The 21,503-nt window shown below is 50.1% G+C and overlaps 2 protein-coding genes across 2 annotated transcripts; one reads left to right on the top strand and one right to left on the bottom strand.

The window, feature by feature from the left end:
* The first annotated feature begins 23 nt into the window (after positions 1-23).
* Positions 24-13,219, top strand: RETSAT (retinol saturase). The gene is made up of 11 exons (XM_080812924.1): positions 24-405; positions 2,601-2,783; positions 3,104-3,345; positions 3,857-4,058; positions 4,523-4,720; positions 6,647-6,766; positions 10,569-10,707; positions 10,934-11,043; positions 11,127-11,293; positions 11,508-11,667; positions 11,902-13,219. Exons 1-11 carry the CDS (start codon positions 210-212, stop codon positions 12,039-12,041), a joined length of 1,857 nt encoding a protein of 618 aa, XP_080669050.1. The 5' UTR covers positions 24-209; the 3' UTR covers positions 12,042-13,219.
* TGOLN2 (trans-golgi network protein 2) lies at positions 13,206-21,159 on the bottom strand. The gene is made up of 4 exons (XM_080812925.1): positions 21,040-21,159; positions 19,321-20,867; positions 18,055-18,138; positions 13,206-16,668 (listed from the first exon to the last, which is right to left on the bottom strand). Exons 1-4 carry the CDS (start codon positions 21,083-21,085, stop codon positions 16,663-16,665), a joined length of 1,683 nt encoding a protein of 560 aa, XP_080669051.1. The 5' UTR covers positions 21,086-21,159; the 3' UTR covers positions 13,206-16,662.
* Between the last annotated feature and the right edge of the window lie 344 nt (positions 21,160-21,503).

The following is a 21,503-nucleotide window of genomic DNA, read 5'->3' as shown; positions in this document are numbered from 1 at the left end:
CCTTACGAGCCGCGGGGAGGGTCAGTCTGCGCCGGACTCAAAGCTCCCGGCCAGCAAGGTCTGGCGTATCAGTGGTCGAGGCTGCCTCCGTCTCCTCCCAATCCTCGACTCCCCGCCCAGCCCGGAAGGATATAAAGGCGCGGCAGAGTCCTGGACGCAGAGGCTAGGTGCGGTGGCCGCGGACCCCGTCCTCGGACCCCAGCGGCGCCATGTGGCTTTCGCTGCTGCTGCTGGCCCTGCTGGCCCTGCTGGCCCTGCTGGCCCTGCTGCTGCTGGCGGTCTTCCACAAAGGGCACCTGCGCCTGTCCACAGGCAGCTCCCCGAACCCCTTCTCCGAGGACGTCAGGCGTCCCCCCGCGCCGCTGGTGACCGACAAGGAGGCCAGGAAGAAGGTTCTCAAGCGAGGTCAGCGGGAAGGGACCCTAGGCTCCAGGGCTGCACTTGGGTGGCTTGCATTCCCATTCCGACAGGGCAAGCCGCTGTCTACCTGGGCCTCAGTTTCCCCAAATGTAAAGCGTTAGGAGGGCTTCCTTGCTTGGGGAAGCGCCCCGCCTTAGTATCTGCTACCGCTGGGAGCCTTAGCCCTGGCAGGCCCCGGGCCTTAGTGGCCCCATGGGCGCGGTCTGGTCTCAGCATCCCAAGGTCATGGTATACCCAAGAACAGGTCCACGACCTGCAGGATAGACAAGAGACCTTCCCCCCATTTGGTTTATAGGACCTTAACTTTTTTCACTTACACTACCCCCATGGTTCAGAGGCGTGGAGGAGCTGCACGTTTCTTACAACCTGTGTGGGAAATTGTATTTTGCCCATCAAGTGATTTGACTGGTTATGCCTCCTCCCAAATTATATGGTCGAACTTTGGTTTTAAAACTTTGGGAGAACCTCAACAGGATGCCTCAAGCTCAGAGCTGCTCATTGGTCAACCAGAGTATCTCCACTCTCATCTTTAGGACATATTTTGGGGTTCCTCAAAACCTTTAAAGAAGGAGTTCTGCTTAAAAAAAAAAAAAAAAAAAAAAAGATCTCCTCTTTGATCTCCAAGGTTCCTCCCACTTGTAAATTTTAGAATTCTGTGTGACACATCTTGTGATACAGGCGGTCACAATACTCTTTTAAGTGGAAAGACTGTTAGTCTGAACTTCCAAGATCAGGGTTTTAGCTTGGACTCTGTCATTAATTTACTGCATAACCATTTGCAAGTCACTCCGCTAATCTTGGGTTGGTCTAAAAATGAGGTAGCTGGGAAGCCTGGGTGGCTCGGTTGGTTAAGTCGCTGCCTTCGGCTCAGGTCATGATCCCAGGGTCCTGGGATCGAGTCCCACGTCGGGCTCCTTGCTCGGCGGGAAGCCTGCTTCTCTCGCTGCCTCTGCCTGCCTCTCTGCCTGTTTGTGTGTACTCTCTCTCTGAAAAATAAATAAATAAAATCTTAAAAATAAAATAAAAATAAAATAAAAATGAGGTAGCTAGTGTAACTTTTTCACACCAGGTTGTCATCTATCAGTGGGTCATGAATTCAGTTTTGCGGTTTGGATTTCAAAATGTGGTAGAACAGAAACTGTCAGAGTCATCATACATAGTTCTGGGAAGTGTTGTATTGTGAAACTCCTGTTTCAGGTATTTATATTATATACTTATTTATAACCTGGGTTGTGATATAAAATGTGCTTGTTTCTCTAAAAATGTTTGAAAAGTTTTCCAAGTTCTTTTTTTAAAAGATTTTATTTATTTATTTGACAGAGAGAGATCATAAGTAGGCAGAGAGGCAGGCAGAGAGAGAGAGAGAGAGGAGGAGGAGGAAGCAGGCTCCCTGCTGAGCAGAGAGCCCGATGTGGGGCTCGATCCCAGGACCCTGGCATCGTGACCTGAGCCGAAGGCAGAGGCTTAACCCACTGAGCCACCCAGGCGTCCAAGTTTTCCAAGCTCTTGTGCAGTTTGAAAAATTTCAAATCTCAGTTCTTCAGGAGTGATCTTTAAAGAACAGATCTTATGTGGCCCCTTAGTTCTGCCTCTAGACTTCTCCGATATTAAGGGGGTGCTGCTATGATTTCTCAGCTCTGTCCTGCTCAAGCCTCTGCTTCGGGATCATGAAGAATCCTCATAGGACCAGGCTGCTCCACTGGTGCCGACACTGTATTTTCCAAAGATAACTAACTTGTGAATGGACAGTTCCATGAGCCAGCAGCCTGCCCACAACACTCTCCTCTCTCCCCCATCTCCTTGTTTTCTTTCTTTCCCAGCTCTCTATCTGCACTGAAGTTTCTCAGCCTGTATTACTGTCAGCTTTCTGGTTTTGTTTGTGTTGTGGTTTACTGATACCTACTTTCTTTAGGGATAGTAGGGAGAACCCCCAGGTACATATGGGTTTTGGTTACATCAATTCAACTCAAACCAAATCACTGTCTTTAATCCGCCTGGCTGGTCCCTGAGAATTTCGCAGGTGAACGGGTAGAGTTATTTCAGTCAGCCGCTCCATGCCGAACTCTCTAGAGTTCACTTGCATTGTATAAGCTAGTGGAGTCTTCCTTGGTTTCCATCTCTTTGCTCTCGTGCTGCCCCTGCCTGAGAAGCTCACCCTCTGTCTCTTCCCTCTGTGGTAGCTTTCTCAGCCAGCCAAGTGCCAGAGAATCTGGATGCAGTGGTGATTGGCAGTGGCTTTGGGGGCCTGGCTGCAGCTGCGATTCTGGCCAAAGCTGGCAAGCGAGTTCTGGTGCTGGAACAACACAGCAAGGCCGGAGGCTGCTGTCATACTTTCGGACAGAAAGGTGTTGAGTTTGACACAGGTAAGGTTTACGTGGGAAGGGGCTAGGAGCATGGCTCTGTCTTCAGGAGGCTGGGGGGAAGCCATTGTGGGAGGATCCTGGACTTCTCTGTTGTTTCGGAAACACCACTTTGCCCGATAGCCATAACCACTGGGTATGGAACTGGGCAGAGATTTGGTGGTTTCTGTTGCAACTCCTCCCCACAGAAAGGGTCGGTGGCACCCTCTGGGTGAGAGATTCAGCCAGGCAGGACTACCCCTTTCACCTTGCTCTCTTATCCACCTTTCCAGGGGTCAGTCCCCTTATCTCTATGACACCTTTTTTTTTCTGTCTCCCAATAGGAATCCATTATGTTGGGTCCATGCAAGAGGATGGGATTTGCCGTTTGATCTTGGACCAGATCACGGAGGGGCAGCTGGACTGGGCTGCCTTGTCCTCTCCCTTTGACATCATGGTACTAGAAGGGCCCAATGGCCGAAAGGAGTTCCCCATGTACAGTGGGAAGAAAGCTTACATTCAGGGCCTCAAGGAGAAGTTTCCCCAGGAAGAAGCTGCCATTGACAAATATGTAAAGCTGGTTAAGGTAACATGGCCATGCTGAGGACCCCTGTTTATTCCTGACAAGGCTGACCTTCTTCATGAGTGGAGTGACTCCCTGGCAAGAAGGGAGGAGCAGTCAAGTGTGCCCTGAACTCAGCCACCATCCCTAGTTGGCCTCGGTGCCCAGCTGGGTCCGGTCTCCAGACCCTGGGCTCGGCGGCTGCCACTCTCACTCTGGCCTCTGGGGGACACCCTGGTCTCCTTTTTGACAAGGCTAGCTTCTACTTGGTCAGCTCACAGGCTTTTTTACTTCCTCTGAGATGAGATGGGATTTTTCAAAAGGAATTTGGTCAGAAAACTGAAAAGCAGAGAAGGTCTTATCTGAATGTGGAATGGGAACAATTCACAGAGGACAGAATTTTAAAAACCCAAGTTCAGCCAGGTCTAAGTGGTGCTGGGCCCTGCTTGGGGGCTGGTGCTGGCTATTGGAATGGCGATTTCCTGACAGTGTTCTAGAGATGGGACCTGTTCTCGGGGCTCATGTTTTCCCTCAGGTGGTGTCCCGTGGAACCATCCATGCCGTCTGGTTGAAGATGCTCCCCTTGCGCTTAGCTCAGCTCCTCAGCAAGTGTGGGCCGCTCACCCGTTTCTTTCCATTCTTTCGTGCGTCCACCCAGAGCCTGGCTGACGTCCTGCGGCAGCTGCCCGCTTCCCCGGAGCTCCGGGCGGTGCTGAGCTATATCTTCCCCACTTACGGTGGGTACTAGCCTTGGGTCCTGGGCAGCTCCTGGAGGAGGAGGTGCTGCCCTCTTGGCTCTCAGTCTTTCTTCCTGAGCCTGCTTGACTAACTGAGATGGAGCAGTATATACCCAAGGCCCTCTGGAGCTTCCGGATGACAAGTCTGGCCACCTACCTTCTGGACTCCCTGGTAAAAGTTTCCGTCATCCGTGCCCTGGATGGTTTTCCTTTCCAACCGACAATGTCCTCCCTCATCTTGGCAACATGGCACTTTGCAGGGAGGACATTCCCACCAGCCCCAGGATCTGTCAGGTGCCCTATGTTTGGATGGAAACAGGCCCTCTGACTGCCCTAACCCTGGGGATCGTTTGGATCCTGGGATGGGTTGACTCAGGCTGTGTGATTTTTGACAGGAAACTGTGTTCCTTTCTAAATGGTGCTGCCGCCGGCTCTCACCTCATCACCCCTTCTTGCTTCTGTAGGTGTGACCCCCAGCCACAGTGCCTTTTCCATGCATGCTCTGGTGGTTAACCACTACATAGGAGGAGCTTTTTATCCCCGAGGGGGTACCAGTGAGATCGCTTTCCACACCATCCCTGTGATTCAGCAGGCTGGGGGCGCTGTCCTGACCCATGCCACTGTGCAGAGCGTGTTGCTGGACTCAGCTGGGAAAGCCTGTGGTGAGAGCCCTGCATCCTGCTTCCCGGTCTCCGGGCTAGGGTGGGACAGGACTGGGGTCCTGAAAGAATCGAAACTGTGGTCACAAGGTGGAGAAGAGCTGATCGCACGGGGAGTTCAAGGCTGAAACTGCCCAGAGCAGGGGCTTAGGGAGAGGGATTAGTCTAGAGGTGAAAAAAGGAGGCAGGAAGAATAAAGGATTGACTGTTCCCCCAAAGGACAGTATTTAATCATTTATTCAACAGGTAAAATAGTTATTTGGTAATCCATAACCTCCTTGAATATAGGGGCTGTATCTCTGTAATCTTTGTAGATCTTAGCACATAATGGAGGCTCAACAGGTGTCTATTCAGTGACGGAATGAATAAGTAACATGCGCACTCCAAAGGGCAGTGTGGAGGCCAGCCAGATGCCCTGGCCTCGGTCTGTAAATGGCAGGTGGAGCCAAGAATCTCGTTAGCCTGGCTCAGGTTGTTCCTGCTACCTGCACAGAGAGTCAAAATTGCACTGTGGATGAATTCTGTGAGGGGAGGGTGTATGCAGGGAAGGACTCAGAGAAAGAACAGGCCATCCCTGACTAGGGGCTGCCTGAAGAAGCATCAGGGAAGGAGACAAAGAGACGCCTGAGAGAACAGGGCTGATGTGACAGTGAACTCACCAGAGGAATCTTGCAAGGAGGAGTAGGGGAGTGGATGGCCCAGTGCACGCGTGCATGCACACGCACACACACACACACACACACACACACACACATCAAGGGAGAAAAAGCCATGAGCAGTCTCTGGGAACGCATGTGTAGAAGAGACCAGGAATTGCCAGGATAAAGAAGAGGTGGCTGTCAGCTGTGTGAGATTTTCTCTGATGTCCAGAGCAAGTTCTTCTTCCAGCCAAAAGAGGTTCATGAAGCAAGGTGGGTTGATGGGTTTAATTAGATTTAGTTCAGAATATTACTTGTATTTTTCAGGTACAAGGTGGTAAAAGATGGAGATAAAAACATAAGATGGGTATAAAGAAAATCTGTAACTCAAGAAGTTTCCAGCCTCATAGGGGAGATCACTGAGACATAATTTAAAGTGTCAGATAGAGACACATACTGAGGATGGAGGAAGGAGGGGAGCGGTGCCTGAGCCAGCTCGTAAAGGGTGAGAAGAAGCTAGCCTGAGGTTTTGGGATGTTATTCCAGGCAAGGGGAACAGCATGTGCAAAAGTACAGATGTATGAAAGAGGTGAGTATTTTTAAGCGTCTGGAAGTAGTAGCTTGAACCCTAAGAAGCTGCCTTTTTTTTTTTTTTAAGTAGGCTCCATGCCCAAAGTTGAGCCCAACGTGGGGTTCGAACTCACAACCCTGAAATCAAGATCCAACAGATGCTTAACCAACTAAGCCACCCAGGTGCCCCAGAAACTGCCATTTTTATAGGTCAAACATGGTTGAATATCAGCTGCTTCATATGCTGCCCCCAATAGGTTAGTGAGTACGGCCAGGGATGGGACTGGAGACATAGAAGGACCCAGACCTTGGAAGGCCGGTAGAAGACTTTGGAGTTTATCTTACAGAGGCTGTGGTGACACCAGAGGTTTTCAGAGTATTTTGGAGATAGAACTCTGGTAGCAGTGAAGAAGGGCCAGGGATTCCAGTGGAAGGACTTCAGCCCATGAGCTTTGTTGGGGTCAGTGTGGAGGTTGTTGGGTTTGGCTAAAGAAAAGGGCACCTACATAGGGGAGAGAGCCAGGGAAGGTAAGGGCAGGAGCGACTTGGGCTAGGCAAAGATGTACTCACTTTGCAGTTTGGCCCGGAGCCTGCCTACCTGGCTCTAGGTGGGCTGGATGCCCAGGTCTGAGAACACGCAGTGTAGGCTGGGAGAGATCTGTGCAAGATCTGGACCTTTCTTGGAGTGCACAGAACCTCAGCCAAGCTCTTGTGCCTGTAGGCGTCACTGTGAAGAAGGGTCAGGAGCTGGTGAATATCTGCTGCCCCATCGTGATCTCCAACGCAGGACTCTTCAATACCTATAAGTACCTGCTGCCTGAGAACGCCCGCTGCCTGCCAGGTAAAGACTGGGCTGTGTTGCTCTTCCGAGCTCCCAGCAGCACCCCTCTGGGGCTAGCCTGCCCAGCCCAGCTGGTGCTCCTGCTCCTCCTGACTGCCCTGTGACTGTCCTTGAGCGGAACAGGTGAGCATGAGGATGCCGTCTCCAGCATCTGTTCCCAGCATGGCCTCTGTGCATAGGGGTTGGGAAGCAGCTTGTCTCGTATTGTGTCACCCCCCAAAGAGCCCTTGGTCCCTCTCTCTCATTCCATTCTTGGCATATTTACCCTCTCTCCCCTATAACCTCACCCACTTTGCCCTCTCCTCTTTCAAGGCTCCATTCCAGATTGCCCATTTCTAGCTTCTCCAGATCTTAAATCGTCTCTCTCACAGTTGGTGATGGTGGGTAACATCCTAAAGGAACATTTCTTGGATTTTCACTAAGTTTGTGGTATGAATCCTACTTTTTTCCTTAATTTCTCACTTATTTTGAATGGGAAAGCCTAGTCTGACAGTATCAGTAAGGGAAGCTAAGGCCGGCATGGAGAAGAAGGTCTTGCTGTAACTGTTGTGTGTGTGTGGTTTTTTTTAATTAAAAAAAAATTTTTTTTAAGATTTTTATTTATTTGACACAGAGAAATCACAAGTAGGTAGAGAGGCAGGCAGAGAGAGAGGAGGAAGCAGGCTCCCCGCTGAGAAGAGAGCCTGATGCGGGACTGGATTCCAGGACCCTGAGATCATGACCCGGGCCCAAGGTTGAGACTCAACCCACTGAACCACCCAGGCGCCCAGCTGTTGTGTGTTTTATTTGGGACCCAAGGTTATATTTTTTGCCTCTTTCAGGAACCAGCTCCTTATTGGGCCTGAGGCTGCAGGTGGAGTACCCTTCTGGCTTTCTTCTGTCCCTTGAGCTCTGGGCTTGTGCTTGAAATCTGGGACCCAGACAGAAATAACACTCAATGTGATCATCTCTTCTGATAGACTGTGTCCAAAAATCGAGAAGCCTGATTTTAGGGGTGAGGGGTCAGTAGGCATAGCTATGGGTGAGCCTTCCCTTGATAAGTCTGTGTGAGTCTTGGTAAGTCCCTTTGTCATTGCACATGATCCTCATTGCCACCTGGGAGAGAGATGTCATCATCCTAATGTTTATGCAGGATGTGGAAAAGTGAGGTGAAGTGACTTCCTGAGGCCACCCACGTGAAAGTAGCCAAGTTGAGATGAGAACACTGGTGTGTTTGACTGGCTCTTGGCCCCCTCTGGACTAAGGAATGTGGAGCTTCCAGACAAAAGGAAAGGGACAGGAGAGCAGCCAGCCTACAGGGAACAGTAGCCGAGCCAGAGTTGTGTGAGATGTTATGACTTTGAAATGGACTTTAGAATGTCACGTAACTAGAAGCTACTGGTATGCTCTGAGGGCAGGAGGCCAGCTGGTGGGGAGGGGATCTATAGTCCAGGAGGGTAAGAGACAGTTCTAGATAAAGGCCTCTGGCTGGGGTGGGAGGTGAGAGTGAGGAACAGCTCCAGATGTGGTTGGGGTGGAAACCATGGCCTTCAATGGTGCATGGAGGAGCCCAGAGAGCAGTGGGAAGGAGCTCTCTCCTCTAGAGGGTGGGCCTGTGGCTGCTCTGGAGGAGCCGGGGAAGGTGGGCCACACAGTGGGTTCAGTAGAAAAGTGATGTCCTGGGTTTCCTTCCAGGGGAGAGGGCAGGTGGCAGCCGTGATGGTCTCTGAGGCATGAGATGTGTATGCCCAAAATCCAGCCTTCTCATCTCTTGGCCTCACTTAGCTGGGCCTCAGCCAGCATCTGTGCCAGCAAAGGCCTCCCTTCCCTCACACCACATGGGCTGAGTGGGCTGAGGCAGACCGGCCAGTGGCAGGGCAGCTGGGCAGAGCTCTGTGTACTGACGGACTTTGCCTTTGGTACTTGCTGCCTGGCTGTCTCCCATGAACTCTGAACTCTGGCCCTGTCCTCTGATGGGTCCCTGTATCCTCCCCTCTCTCTCATGCCTCCTTCCCCAGTAACCATGTTGCTCTCCCTTCACTATCTGGTTACAGTTACAACATTTGCTGCTTTATGTGTCTTATCTAATGGCACCAGGCCTGCCTGGCAAAAAAAAACAATTGCCCCAGTTGGGTGGGGAGTTAAATGCAGCCTCAGATGAATCCAGTCTGAGGACATTTCAGGCAGTGGCAGTGAGGATGCCTAACTCAGCACACCCCAGGTGCTGGGATTCCTTTGTTTCCAGCTGCTCTCATGGGTTTGTCTCCCTCTCAGAGACGAGAACTGGGTGGCCTCTGGGGCAGGCAGTGCCAGTTGCCGTCAAGTGTGGAGGAGGGGTGGTCAGGCAGAGGGAGCCTGTGTAAATAGGAGCACTTTTCTTAATTCCACTGCTGAGCCTTGAGGAGGTTCCTGGGGATGGTTTGGAGGGGAAGTTGTCTGAATGGGGAAGACGGGTCTGACAGTACCAGTAAGGGAAGCTGAGGCTAGCTTGGAAAAAAGAGCCTTGATGTCATCCTTGTGTGCCTGACTTGGGACTCTAGGCTCTTATTTTCTGCCAGGTATGTGGTTCCTGGATCACATCCTTCTAGTTGAAGAAAAAGGAAAGGAGGGTCTGGCTGGAGGTGGTTGCTATTCTTAAGGGCCTCTGAAGACCTAGACAGTCTCATTCCCTCGGCCCCCCGTCTTCCCCATGACCACCCCTACTACACCTGCCAAGGGGGAGCTGGCAGTGCGGTCAGCCCTAGATGCTGGGATGCGGGCCACCGGTGCCCCTGCAGCTCCAGAGCACCCCTGGGCGCCCTCCTGTGGTTCTGGAAGCCCGAGCTCCTCTTCCCCCGTCAGCATGCACCTACAGTCCTGCTGCCATCGTTAGCATGCCATAGGCTAAGAAGTGGCCTGTTTTTCTATACTCACCCTACACAGAGCGCTCAGTTCTTTGTAGCCTCTATGGGGAAAGCCAACTTCTTTCAGGAACAGTTGCTTTTCCAGTAGACAGGCATCTTATCTGATAGCCTGTAGTGTCTCCAAGGCCTAGGAGAGGACCTGGCACACTTTACGTCCTCAACAAATACTTGTTCAACAAATTAGGCAGAGCAGCCAGTGGGCGAGTTACCCTTCAGGCAGGTGATGGTCCTGGGAATGGGAACGAAGGATAAGACTTTGTGGGAGCCACGTCCAGAAAATTGGTCTGGGGTCATTTGTTGAGAGGTGGGGAAGCCCAGCTGCTTAGGTCCAGGGGACAGCAGATGGCCCTCAGAAGTCTGTCACCCTCCTCCAGGGTGCTCTTCCCTCCTCCCCTACCTGAATTCTAAACATTAGGTGTCAGTAATGCTGTTCGCATTTGTTCACGTGCATCGCTTACCATGTTGAGGTCTTGTACTGCCTGTAGGGATCATGGGGAATTATGCATAGTCATTCATTAGATGGCTTGTATTAAGTGTAATACGGAAATCAAGGCTGGTAACAAAGTGGTGTGCATATGTGTGGTCTGTATAGTGTGGAGCCAGTAGTCCGCTCATGGACTTAAAGCCATTAGGGGGAGGCTGGAGGCAGTGAGCCCAAGACTGTCCTGCGACCCTGGGCCAGCTTAGGGAAGCTGAGCCTCCCGGGCTTCTAGGGGTGCTTTGAGCAGAGATGGGAGAAGGCAGAAGAGTGGGAGCCTGGGGTTTAGAGGCAGGAGACGGAAGAGCAGCTCCCTCCCCTCGCCAAGTCAGTGTTGAAGTAACAGCTGTGAAAATGGCCCAGGTGCTAGGCTGGCGGCAGCAGGTCAGGGCAGGAAGTGGCCACCACAGCCCCAGGTCACGCAGCCCTGACACTCTGGCAGGTGTGAAGCAGCAGCTGGAGATGGTGCGGCCTGGCTTGGGTGCCTTCTTTGTTTTCATCAGCCTGCGAGGCACCAAGGAGGACTTAGGGCTACAGTCCACCAACTACTTTGTCTGCTTCGACACAGACCACGACAAGGCGTAAGGCGTGTGTGCACATGGGGGGAGAGGGGATCGGCAGGGCCCCATGGTCCACAGGGCTCTTGCTTTCTCCCTTCATGCTGGGAGAATCCACAGCAGGATGTGGACTAAGCCTCAGCTTCGTCCCTGGGGAGGAGGGGTGTCCTTGGGGGTGACATACCCTCCGGGCAGTGCCAGTGGCAGTGAGCGAGGCCTGGGGATTGGCAGCCATGCTCCTCCCCTGCAGAATGGAGCACTACCTCTCGGCGCCCAGGGAAAAGGCTGCGGCACACGTGCCCATCTTCTTCATCGCTTCCTCGTCAGCCAAGGATCCCACCTGGGAGGACCGGTTCCCAGGTGGGGCTTTGGGTCCTGGGGGTGGGGGTGGGGGCTGGAACAGGGAAGGGGCCTGGGGTTAGTAAGCCCGGCTCTGTCCCCAGACCGGTCCACGATGATCGTGCTGATGCCCACCTGCTACGAGTGGTTTGAAGAATGGCGGGAGGAAGCAAAGGGACAGCGGAGCAGCGACTACGAGACCCTCAAAAACTCCTTTGTTGAAGCCTCCCTGTCGGTTGTTATGAGGCTGTTCCCACAGCTGGAGGGGAAGGTAGGATGGTAGACTGTGTGCTTGTGGCAACAAATTGGTGACAATTCTGCTTTTTCTTTTGGGGAGGGCCGTAAAGCCCGGAGACAGCCAAGCTTGGGGAAGGGAAGGGAACCCACGCCGACAGACAGCTCCGTCAGGGAGAGCAGAAAAGGGAGGAGGGAGGACCTTACTAGGCCCCGATCCCACCTCTTGGCTGCCTTTTTTGTCTCTTCAGGTGGACAGTGTGGCCGGAGGGTCCCCACTGACCTACCAGTTCTATCTGGCTGCTCCCCGGGGTGCCTGCTACGGGGCAGACCATGACCTGGACCGCCTACATCCTCACGTGATAGCTTCCATGAGGGCCCAAACCCCCATTCCCAACCTCTACCTGACAGGTACGTGGACTGCCCCATTTCTCCAGGGCCTGAGACCCTGGGCGTCCCTGTCATTCCAGGTACTCTGTTCTGTCCTTCGGTCCTACTGTCCCCTACAGCCTTCCACACGGGGATGGGCTGCCCCAGCAGGCTGTGGACCTGGGGTGGCCTAGCTGGGAGGGATGACCATGAGAGCCCTTGCTCCCCATCCCCCTTGTGGGAAGGTGCTCATGGGCCTCTGCTCTTGTCCCCTAGGCCAGGATATCTTCACCTGTGGGATGATGGGGGCCTTGCAAGGGGCTCTGCTGTGCTGCAGTGCCGTCCTGAAGCGGAACTTGTACTTAGACCTTAAGAAGCTTCACTCAAGGATCCAGGCACAGAAGAAGCAGCATTAGTTCTGTAAGCAGTGGGTCTGAGGAGTCCCATAGGCGCTATGGCTCAGCCCTTAATTAGCCATAATGTCCTCCTGTCCTGTTTCTTCCTCACATAAAGCACTCTAATTTGTTTTGATTTCTGACTAGAGGTCTGACACACAGGTCACAGTCCTTAGATCACAGTTCTCAAGCTGCGGCTCTTCCAGCTGGCTGATGATGAGCTCGCATACCTCCAACATGTTGTCCCTGCTGAAACACCTGGTGTGGGTGGGCCAGTGCCTTGCAGAGCCCGTCTTGTCAAGTGGTGCTTTGCATACCACACTCCCATACCTCCCAGCTCGGAGCTGTCAAGAGTCAAGTATTCTTTTGGTCAGGTGGACAGAACCTTCAAAAGCGTAGGCCAGCTGAGCAGCTTGGGTCAGCTGTCCCGAGGCTTCTCCTCTCCCAATCTCCACACTGTGCTGCAGGAGCTCCACACAGCTGAGGGTAAAGGGTGCCTGAGGAGGCTTTTGTCCAAACCTGGGCATGGTTTTGGTTGTAGTTGAATAGGTTCAGAGGCCCAAAGACCCCATTTTTGTTGGTTCCAGTGGCTCTTTCAGAGGGTCGAGGAAATGCCTATGATGGGCTTGGTGTGGGTGTGGGGGTAAAGACATTCGCCAGCAAGGTATATGTTAGCATATCCAATTCATACACAACAGGCCCTAGGTTCGTCTTACTTCCAAGGTGACACTGGGTCTTCATTGGGTCTGTACCAAGATATGTTCATGGAGCTCAGTACCTGAGCCTCAAGGTTTATCTTCCAAAAGTCCACAGCAAAGGGTAACATTAGCAGGCACAGGACTGGAAAGATGACTTCACCGGGATTGAAGCAGGCTGAAAGAGCATTCCCGCCAAGGGTATAGCAGAGGACAATCACAGAAGTAACTGTAAGACACATTAGCCAGCTACCTCCTAGACCCAGAACATGGGCTGCCTGGTAGGGAGCAGTGTGGCTGGAAATCAGTCAGGATCAGAATGTGGAAAGCTACAAAATGTGTGCAAAGGCCTGGGATGGTGTTCCTGTTTACTGGTACACACGTGGGGATTAGATAGGAAGGTTAACAAGGCTTAAAAAAAAAAATTACCTTTCACTTATATTAGGCCTTATTTCTGTCAATTTTACTACCATTTTAATAAATTTAATGATTTTGTAGCTTTAATATTTGAAGTTTATTTTGGTTTCTGTGCAATGATACAAAGCTACATTGAAATGGCATTCAGAGGAGCTCAGTAAAACATTATGTACTGAAAAATACTTATCATTAGACCAAATAAGCTTTTAAAAAAATAAAAGTAATTATACAGTTAAGTTAAAACTGAAAATATAAAACATTGCAAAAACAGTGGCACTGTACTAATCAGGTAAACAAAAAAGGGAAACAACTTCAGTCATTTATTTAACATGAGAAAATTCTGAACTAAAGGAGTATCTACGAGTGTGAGGAGGCTGGCTTTTTGGCAGCTTGAAACTACACAGCTCAGACCTAACACCATTACAGAGGAGTTTCTCAACAGGGGCATTTAGGAAATTCACACGTTTACTTGTGGGACTAGCTGAGCTAAGATTCAGTCTTTCTCTGGATGAACAGTTAAATGAAACCTTGAAAAATCTCTTCCCAGGATTCTTCCTTAAGCAAGGCCGTGTCAAAGACAACCTTCCCAGCAAGAGTTTTAAGAAAACAGCTGGCAGAACTAAAAAGGTCTGGTGTCTGGTGTCTAAAACACTCTCCTCCCTGTTCAAATGATTCAGAACATGTGCAAAGCGTGCTAGCTTTCATCACGTATACATAACAGCATTATATATCAAGTTACCCTGTAAAAACAAGGAGCAGGCTTCCTTTTTTTGATTTAAATGACATGAAGTAGAGGGAAAAAATGAGAATCACCAGCAGGGGAATTAAAGAGGTTTATAATTCTATCACCAAATGTTTCATTAAAAGCCATCACGGGAAAAGAAATGTCAGCATTTATATAGCTAGTTGTCCGGTCTTTCCGAGTTGTTACAGCCTTTCTACATAGACGGGCCTTCACTCCCCCTGAGTCCAGAAGTGGATTCTTTAATTCCACTCAGTAATCTATAGCAGGAAAACAAACCGTCTATTGACATCCATGACTAAAGCATAGATTCCTCCTCATAGAAATCACCCTACAACCAAAAGCTGGGGCAGGAAAGCAAGCACATAGCTGTCTGGATAGGGGTGCCTCTCATGGCTCCATGTGCCTCCCCTCCCCTCAATGGCTTGAAAGACCTGCCTTAGCCAGTTCATCCTCCTCCACATCATCCCTAGAAAAACATGCTTCCAAGAGTTCATCTTCAGAAGGACAACTCCTGCGGAAACAAGTTTTCCACCGGGGTGAGAGAGTTCCTTCAGTGTAATTTCTAAAGTGAAACTTAAATTCGATCGTACTCTTTTAGCACAAGAAACAATACTTCTTGGATGCTCAAAAAATGGAACTATGTGGACTCCACAGAATACTTATTTTGCATCCACTTGGTGCCAACCCTCTTGGTTCCTGAAACCAACCTTTCTGTTCCCCTCCTTACAAATAAAATCCATCAAAAAGGGGCAGCAACCAGTAGCCAGGAAGAGCTGTGTGAGACCTTAAGTTACATTCATATGTCCTAAACAAAGAAAATGTCTCCTTTGCAAGGAGACACTGAACTGAAATACCAGGGAACATCACTATCCTGTAGGCAGATATGCAGACGGTGCCACAGGCACTCCTGCAAGCAGCTTAGTTTTTTGGGGAAGAGACCAGATAGAGACATCAGATAATGTCTGCCCTTTTTTGCTGGAGTTGCAAAATTTATGACTGGCATTATTAAGAGTTATTAGAGTAGAATGGAAAGAGCCAATCCTCTGTAGTGGGGGCAGTGAGGAAGGTGCGTGGAAAAACCTGAGCTGGGCCCTGGAGGAAGAGTTGGGGGAGACAAGAAGAAGAATAGAAGGGAGTGCACCCTAACCGAAGAAGAGCCAGGGGAAGCCAGGGAATGGAGGACACAGCAAGAACAAAAAGGCACAGAAGCCTAGATGGACCTGCCCAGAGGAGCCTTTGACCTGGAGAGGGTGCAGATCTACACAGTCCTGAACACCAGAGTCATAAGAGCTTGCATCTCTAAGCCACGAGAGGTAGACAGGGGGAACCAAGGTTTTATGGAATGCTAAGAGAACCTGACAGAAGATTCCCTAGAGAGAAGAAAGCATTTTAAGGTTGGTGCACAGGCACAGAGAATGATGCGAGAGCATTCATTCCTTCCTTATCTCCATAAATCTCAAGTCAAAGCCATGCTCTGTTTTAAGCAAGGTGCAAGATAATGTGACAACAGGCTGGTCCCTTCTGCAGACCGGCTTCCTCAACAGCACAGAATTCATCCTATTGCCATCACTTTCCACATTCTTTGTATTTCCCTGAGATCAGCTATTCGATTTCCATTTTTTCTCTGCAGAAACAACTCTCTCTAGGCTATTATAGGGTAGCACAACTAGAGCAGATTTAAGGAAAACTTCAAACCACAGCAGGATCCAAGACACTACCTCAGTTACCCCTGAATTTCTTAAATTTTAGTAATGTCTGACATGGGCTGGAAGGAGAAATTTTACTAATTACCCTTGGCATTTCATATCGATCAGAGAACCATTAACTAGATTAAGGTAAAAGAGAGTACAGTTAGTTTCTGATTACAAGTCTGTTTTGTCTAGTTTAGGCAACAAAGGCAAAGCAGAGTTTATGGGAAACCTTTCATAAAAGCCCTTTGAAATAATGCAGATCAAAACCAAAACCCTCCTGCATATCTTATGAGAAGCCTGAGCTTACCCTATTTTAAAAAGTTTGTTACAATTGTGAGTATAGAAGAACAAAGCATTTCAATAATCATAACTGTGTTTTTAAAAATCTATAATGGGAACCATGGCTTTACAGCCTTACTCCCAGAATCCCCAAGTTCAGTCAGTACAACCAAACGGAAGTTGACTTTGTCTTAATATGAAAATATTGGAAAAATGTGAAGAACTTACTCTAGACAGGTTGGACTAAACAGGCAATAAAGCACTTTTTAAAAGCTGTTTTAGTTTGCTGCTGGAGCCTCTGAAGAGAGTTATGTGTTAAAGTCGCCCTTTGCCCGTCAGCATTCACCTCTTCATCTTTTGTAAAGGGCACAACCCCCCAAAGTGAGAGGCCTTGGTACAGAGCATCTCATCCTGCAGAGAGTTTTCCTAGGTCTACAAAGATAGTAGTGGGCACAATGCTATTTTCGAGGAATAACTACTAAATGGCCAAGACCCAAGGGAAGGCAGTTGGCAGCAATAGCCTGCCTGGGGCTGATCTCTCCCTTTGGTCACAGTTGGATTCCCACATGCTCCCTCTACTCACACTCAGAGGAGGAAAGGATGGAAGACATGAGCAGAGATAATGGGGACACAGGAGTACAAGATCACCAAAGTGCAGGTGCAAAATCAAAGCAATCTCCTTGCTTCTGCCAGCCCAGACTTGCCACCAAATCCTAGACGAGGGGGTGTCTCTTAGGTCTCAGTACTTTTTTCTTCATTTCTCTCCATTTAAAAACAAATCAGCAGGGAGGACAAAGTTCTCAAGAATGGAAAAATCAAATCTGAAACAAGAGCAACACAATTCATTGGTAACATTAATCTCTTTCCAGAGGGAATATACCTATGATTTTAGGGGGGAAAAGATCTTATTGGGGAACCTGGGTGGCTCAGTCAGTTAAACATCTGCCTTTGGCTCAGGTCATGATCACAGGGCCCTGGGACTAAGTCCAGCATCAGACTCCCTGCTCAATGGGAAGCTTGCTTCTCCCTCTCCTTCTGTCCCCTTCCCCCTGCTCATGCTCTCTCAAATAAATAAAATCTTAGAAGTCAGTTTGAAATCAAACATATACCAGAAAGATGCACATTTGGTGGAAGGAATATGGGAATCCTGGCTTCTGCTTTGTGCCATTCTGTGTTGTTCTGAATTGTTTACATGTGCATTTTTTTTAATTAGAAAAAAATGAAAGGGAAATAAATTCTTAAAGTCAATTATCTGGAACAGTACTAGGCCAGGGCTAAATTGTGAAGATGACCTACTAGGCTAGTTAGCAAAGGTGTTCTGAGCTGAGTGGCTTATTCTGGCACTGGTATGAGCTATACATGTGAACTGTGTTCCCTTTAGGAAGTCAGACCACCAACCACTTTTTACCAATGTCCTGACTGTCCCTACACAAAAGGGGAAAGGAAGGGTGAGTGCGGGCAGCAAAAGGCAGTGGGAGTATCCTGCTCCCAGACAGGCTGCCTCTGGGGAGAGTATTGCTCAGCTCCTGCATTGTGGGGCGGAAGGAAGGAAGGCGGAAGGAAGCCTGTTTTCTGACAGGCCTGGGATGGCCACACTCAGGAAACCTAGTGCACAGTGCTTAGTAGGGCTGATCTGGGGAGTTGCAGGCCTTTATGTTTCCGGACTCATTTGTATTCAGGGAGTGTAGTCTAATGCTTTGCTACTTAATGCATGGTTCCCCAGCATTTGGCATCACCTAGAAACTCCTAGAAATGTAGAAACATAGTTTCCACCGAATAGGTAAGAATTCGGATTTTGCTTTCTCATCACAATTTCCAAGGTGGTTAAAATCTGCGAAGTGCTGATTCAGTGCAAAAAGCACAGGACAGGTGTCTACAGACTTGCCATCAGGTCTTAATTTTGCCACAAACTTGCAATATGAACTTTGGGGGGAAAAAATCATGTTTCTGGGCCTGACTTTCCTCATCTGTCGAGGGAGGGAGCTGATGTACAACATAAGAGGGAGGAAGCTGATGTAAAACATATCTAGCTCTGATGTTGCAGACATGTATATAATGGATGTCTCTGCTCTGTGGTCTGCAAAGGGAGGGGCAATGGCGGCAGCACCCCAGAATCAGCTGCTGCCTCCATGTCAAACGCCAAGTGCACTGCTGGGCCTAACTGAGGCTGCATATGCCTCCCACATGCCTGGGGCTCCCTTCCTTACCTTCTGGTCCAAACGCTGGTAATCACTGGCCTTTGGGCGCCGAGTGACTTTAGATCTTTTTCCTTCTAGGACAAAAGCAATAATCTGGGGAAAGGAAAAAGAAATTAACAGGTGACTCTACAATGGCATATTTCAGTCTCTAAAATCAGAGGTCACCACCTGGTAGAACATTTGTTAATGACCCTGACAGTGAAAGAGCAATACAACCACAAAGAGGCCTCTTTAAATTATAAGTTTTCAGGAGGACAGGGCCTCCAGTTACATCAGAATCTTTTATACTGCCAAATAGGAAATGACAGGTGAAGGAAGACTGTTCTGGGCTTTAGCTTGTGGGAGTCTGTATGATTTACTCAAAAGCACAAAGATCTGCCAACTGTGCCCCAGACAGCTCTAGGATAAGACATTCCTTTTTCCCCACAAGCAATAATTATTTCTTATCTGCAAATGTATTTTTTCTCCTTGTTTCATTTTAACCTTACCATTTTCACATCTGAGGTTTCTGTCTGATGAGCATTTGGATGTAGCCTAAGGAACACACCATACTTATTAAACGTCTTTCCTCATTCCTCACGGCCACAAGCAAACTGACATCATGAACTGAACTCCCCAATTTCGTGGCTATAGAAACTACTGAGTTCTTAGGACTCAATGAGAAATGCTGTCATTTCGTCATCAGAGTGGTTGCTAAACAACAGATATTACTCCACACCAAACCCTGCTATCACAGTAGAAGACGAGTGTAACCATGCAATTTCCGACCATTCTTCTAATCAGAAACTCAACTGATTGTAGAAGATAGTCCCGGGCTCTCTGCTGTGGCTGTCAAAGACTAGGTAACTACTCTTTCTGCCACTGCAGATGGAAGATAAAAGCTCGGGAAAGGAAACCAGAAACGATGCACCATCTTCAGAGTGGAAATAGGAAGAAGGTAAGTACTCTACTTACAGACTGTCAGGTACTCAGGTTCTCTGAGGCAGTAAACGATCTAAGTTTATGATTACGGGAGGAGACCCCAATTAAGGTCAGATCATAAGGTCCTCACTTGGCACCTAGTACAGCAGCAGAGGGTACTCAAAGGAATCTGACATGAAAGAACATGATCTATAAAATGAGAGTAAAAGCCCTAACAGAATCTCAGGAAAAACTGCAGTTTGTCTTAAAACCCCCAGGGCTCACAGGCTGATGAGTGATAGATATTGGCGCACACACCAAGTTTTCAGGATGGAGGAAATCCCATTCCTCTTCTTAAGGCAATTCTTGACTTACCTTCCGTTTGTTGTGATAGGCAATATAGAGCACAGCAACAAGAATGGCTGCAGTCACCAGATAGGCAAAGAAGTGGCTGCTCTCTGCACTAGCACTTCCAAGATTGTCCTTAAAAAGGTCATCATTCTCCCTACTCACGGAATCTAAAAGTGTCCCTTCATGGTTCTCACTGGAGGCAAGGCCAGGCGTTTCTTTCTCTCCTTCGGGTGGTGAATTCTCAGGTTCTGTATCCCCTTCCTCAGCCTTCTTGGCCTCCACATCTGTAAGCTCTGAAGACTTGCCATCTTTCTCCTGCTGTGGAGAAGTGGAGTCAGAGTTTAGTAATTCTCTCTCCCCGGATTCACTTCTAAAAGCATGCAGAGAGGTATCTTTGCCAGCTGGTATGTTTAGGTCAAGCTTGGTAGGCTCCTTGTTAGCAGAGGATGGATTAGAGACCAGTTTATCAGGGCTGTCTCCTTTGGACTGTGGCTCAGACTTCTCCCTGTCAGGGCTGTCTCCCTTGGACTGTGGCTCAGGCTTCTCCTCTTTAAGGCCATCTCCTGTCTGTGTCTGGGGCTTCTCCTTGTTAGGGTCCTCTCCCGTGGACTGCGTCTGGGGCTTCTTGTTAGGGTCGTCTCCTGTGGACTGCGGCTCAGGCTTTTCCTTCTTAGGGTCCTCTCCTGTGGACTGTGTCTGGGGCTGCTTCTTATTAGGGTCCTCTCCCGTGGACTGAGGCTCGGGCTTTTCCTTCTTAGGGTCCTCTCCCGTGGACTGCGTCTGGTGCTTTTCCTTGTCAGAGTCGTTTCCCGTGGACTGAGGCTCGGGCTTTTCCTTCTTAGGGTCCTCTCCCGTGGACTGCGTCTGGTGCTTTTCCTTGTCAGAGTCGTTTCCCGTGGACTGAGGCTCGGGCTTTTCCTTCTTAGGGTCCTCTCCCGTGGACTGCGTCTGAGGCTGCTTCTTGTTAGGGTCCTCTCCCGTGGACTGAGGCTCGGGCTTTTCCTTCTTAGGGTCCTCTCCCGTGGACTGCGTCTGGGGCTGCTTCTTGTTAGGGTCCTCTCCTGCGGACTGAGGCTCGGGCTTTTCCTTCTTAGGGTCCTCTTCCGCGGACTGCGTCTGGGGCTTCTTCTTGTTAGGGTCCTCTCCCGCGGACTGAGGCTCGGACTTTTCCTTCTTAGGGTCCTCTCCTGTGGACTGCGTCTGGGGCTGCTTCTTGTTAGGGTCCTCTCCCGTGGACTGAGGCTCGGGCTTTTCCTTCTTAGGGTCCTCTCCCGTGGACTGCGTCTGGGGCTGCTTCTTGTTAGGGTCCTCTCCCGCGGACTGAGGCTCGGGCTTTTCCTTCTTAGGGTCCTCTTCCGCGGACTGCGTCTGGGGCTTCTTCTTGTTAGGGTCCTCTCCCGCGGACTGAGGCTCGGACTTTTCCTTCTTAGGGTCCTCTCCTGTGGACTGCAACTCGGGCTTCTCCTTGTTAGGGTCGTTTTCCGCGGCCTGCGGCTGGAGGTCCTGCTTATCAGGAGCCTCGCCCGTGGCCCGTGGCTTTAACTTTTCGGGCTTTTCTAGTGGTAGGGAAACTGAAATAGAGAAACCAGTTGGTTTCAGAGCTAGAAGAGACTGAGGCAACAATCAAACGGGCAGGCGGGTGATGGCAAGCGGAGGGGTGGCTATGGCAGGGAAGACCCGCGGTGAGGGTGGTGGGTCTGGGGGTGGCAGTTGGATTACTGGGGGTACGGGGGGGGGTCTTACCCGCCGCTGCGACGCTCAGCAGGACCAACGCAACCAGGAACCGCATCCTGCACAGGCTGTGCTTCCGCCCTCTACTGCTCTCGCGAGATCCGTCCGCACAGTCTTAGTATTCTTAGCTCCGCCCCTTCCTTCGTGCGTCTTTCCGCCGCAACCCCGGTGAGGGGGAGTGGAGAGGTAGGGGAGGGCCGGACTGGTTGGTGTTTCCGGTCTCTCGCTTCCGTTTTGTCTATGTTCGTCCGTCCGTGCGGCGGTCCTGCAGTCTGTTTCTTCTCCAGATTTCTTCGCTGCCTAGCCGCCGCCGCAAACGTCACTCCCCCTTTCCTTTTTTTTTCTCTTGTACTTCCGAGACAATCTTGGCAGAGCCAGAGCTCCCTGGCCGGCAGATGGCCCCACGGGACTGACGTCGCTGGGACCCGGCGCCTCGGCTCCATCCTCGGCTCACGTTTTTAACTTCTCCCTTTCTC

Source organism: Martes martes (genome assembly GCF_963455335.1).
Source record: "Martes martes genome assembly, chromosome: 9".
NCBI lineage: Eukaryota > Metazoa > Chordata > Mammalia > Carnivora > Mustelidae > Martes > Martes martes.
Note: the sequence above shows the minus strand (reverse complement) of the source record. Positions and strands in the feature narration are given on the sequence as shown.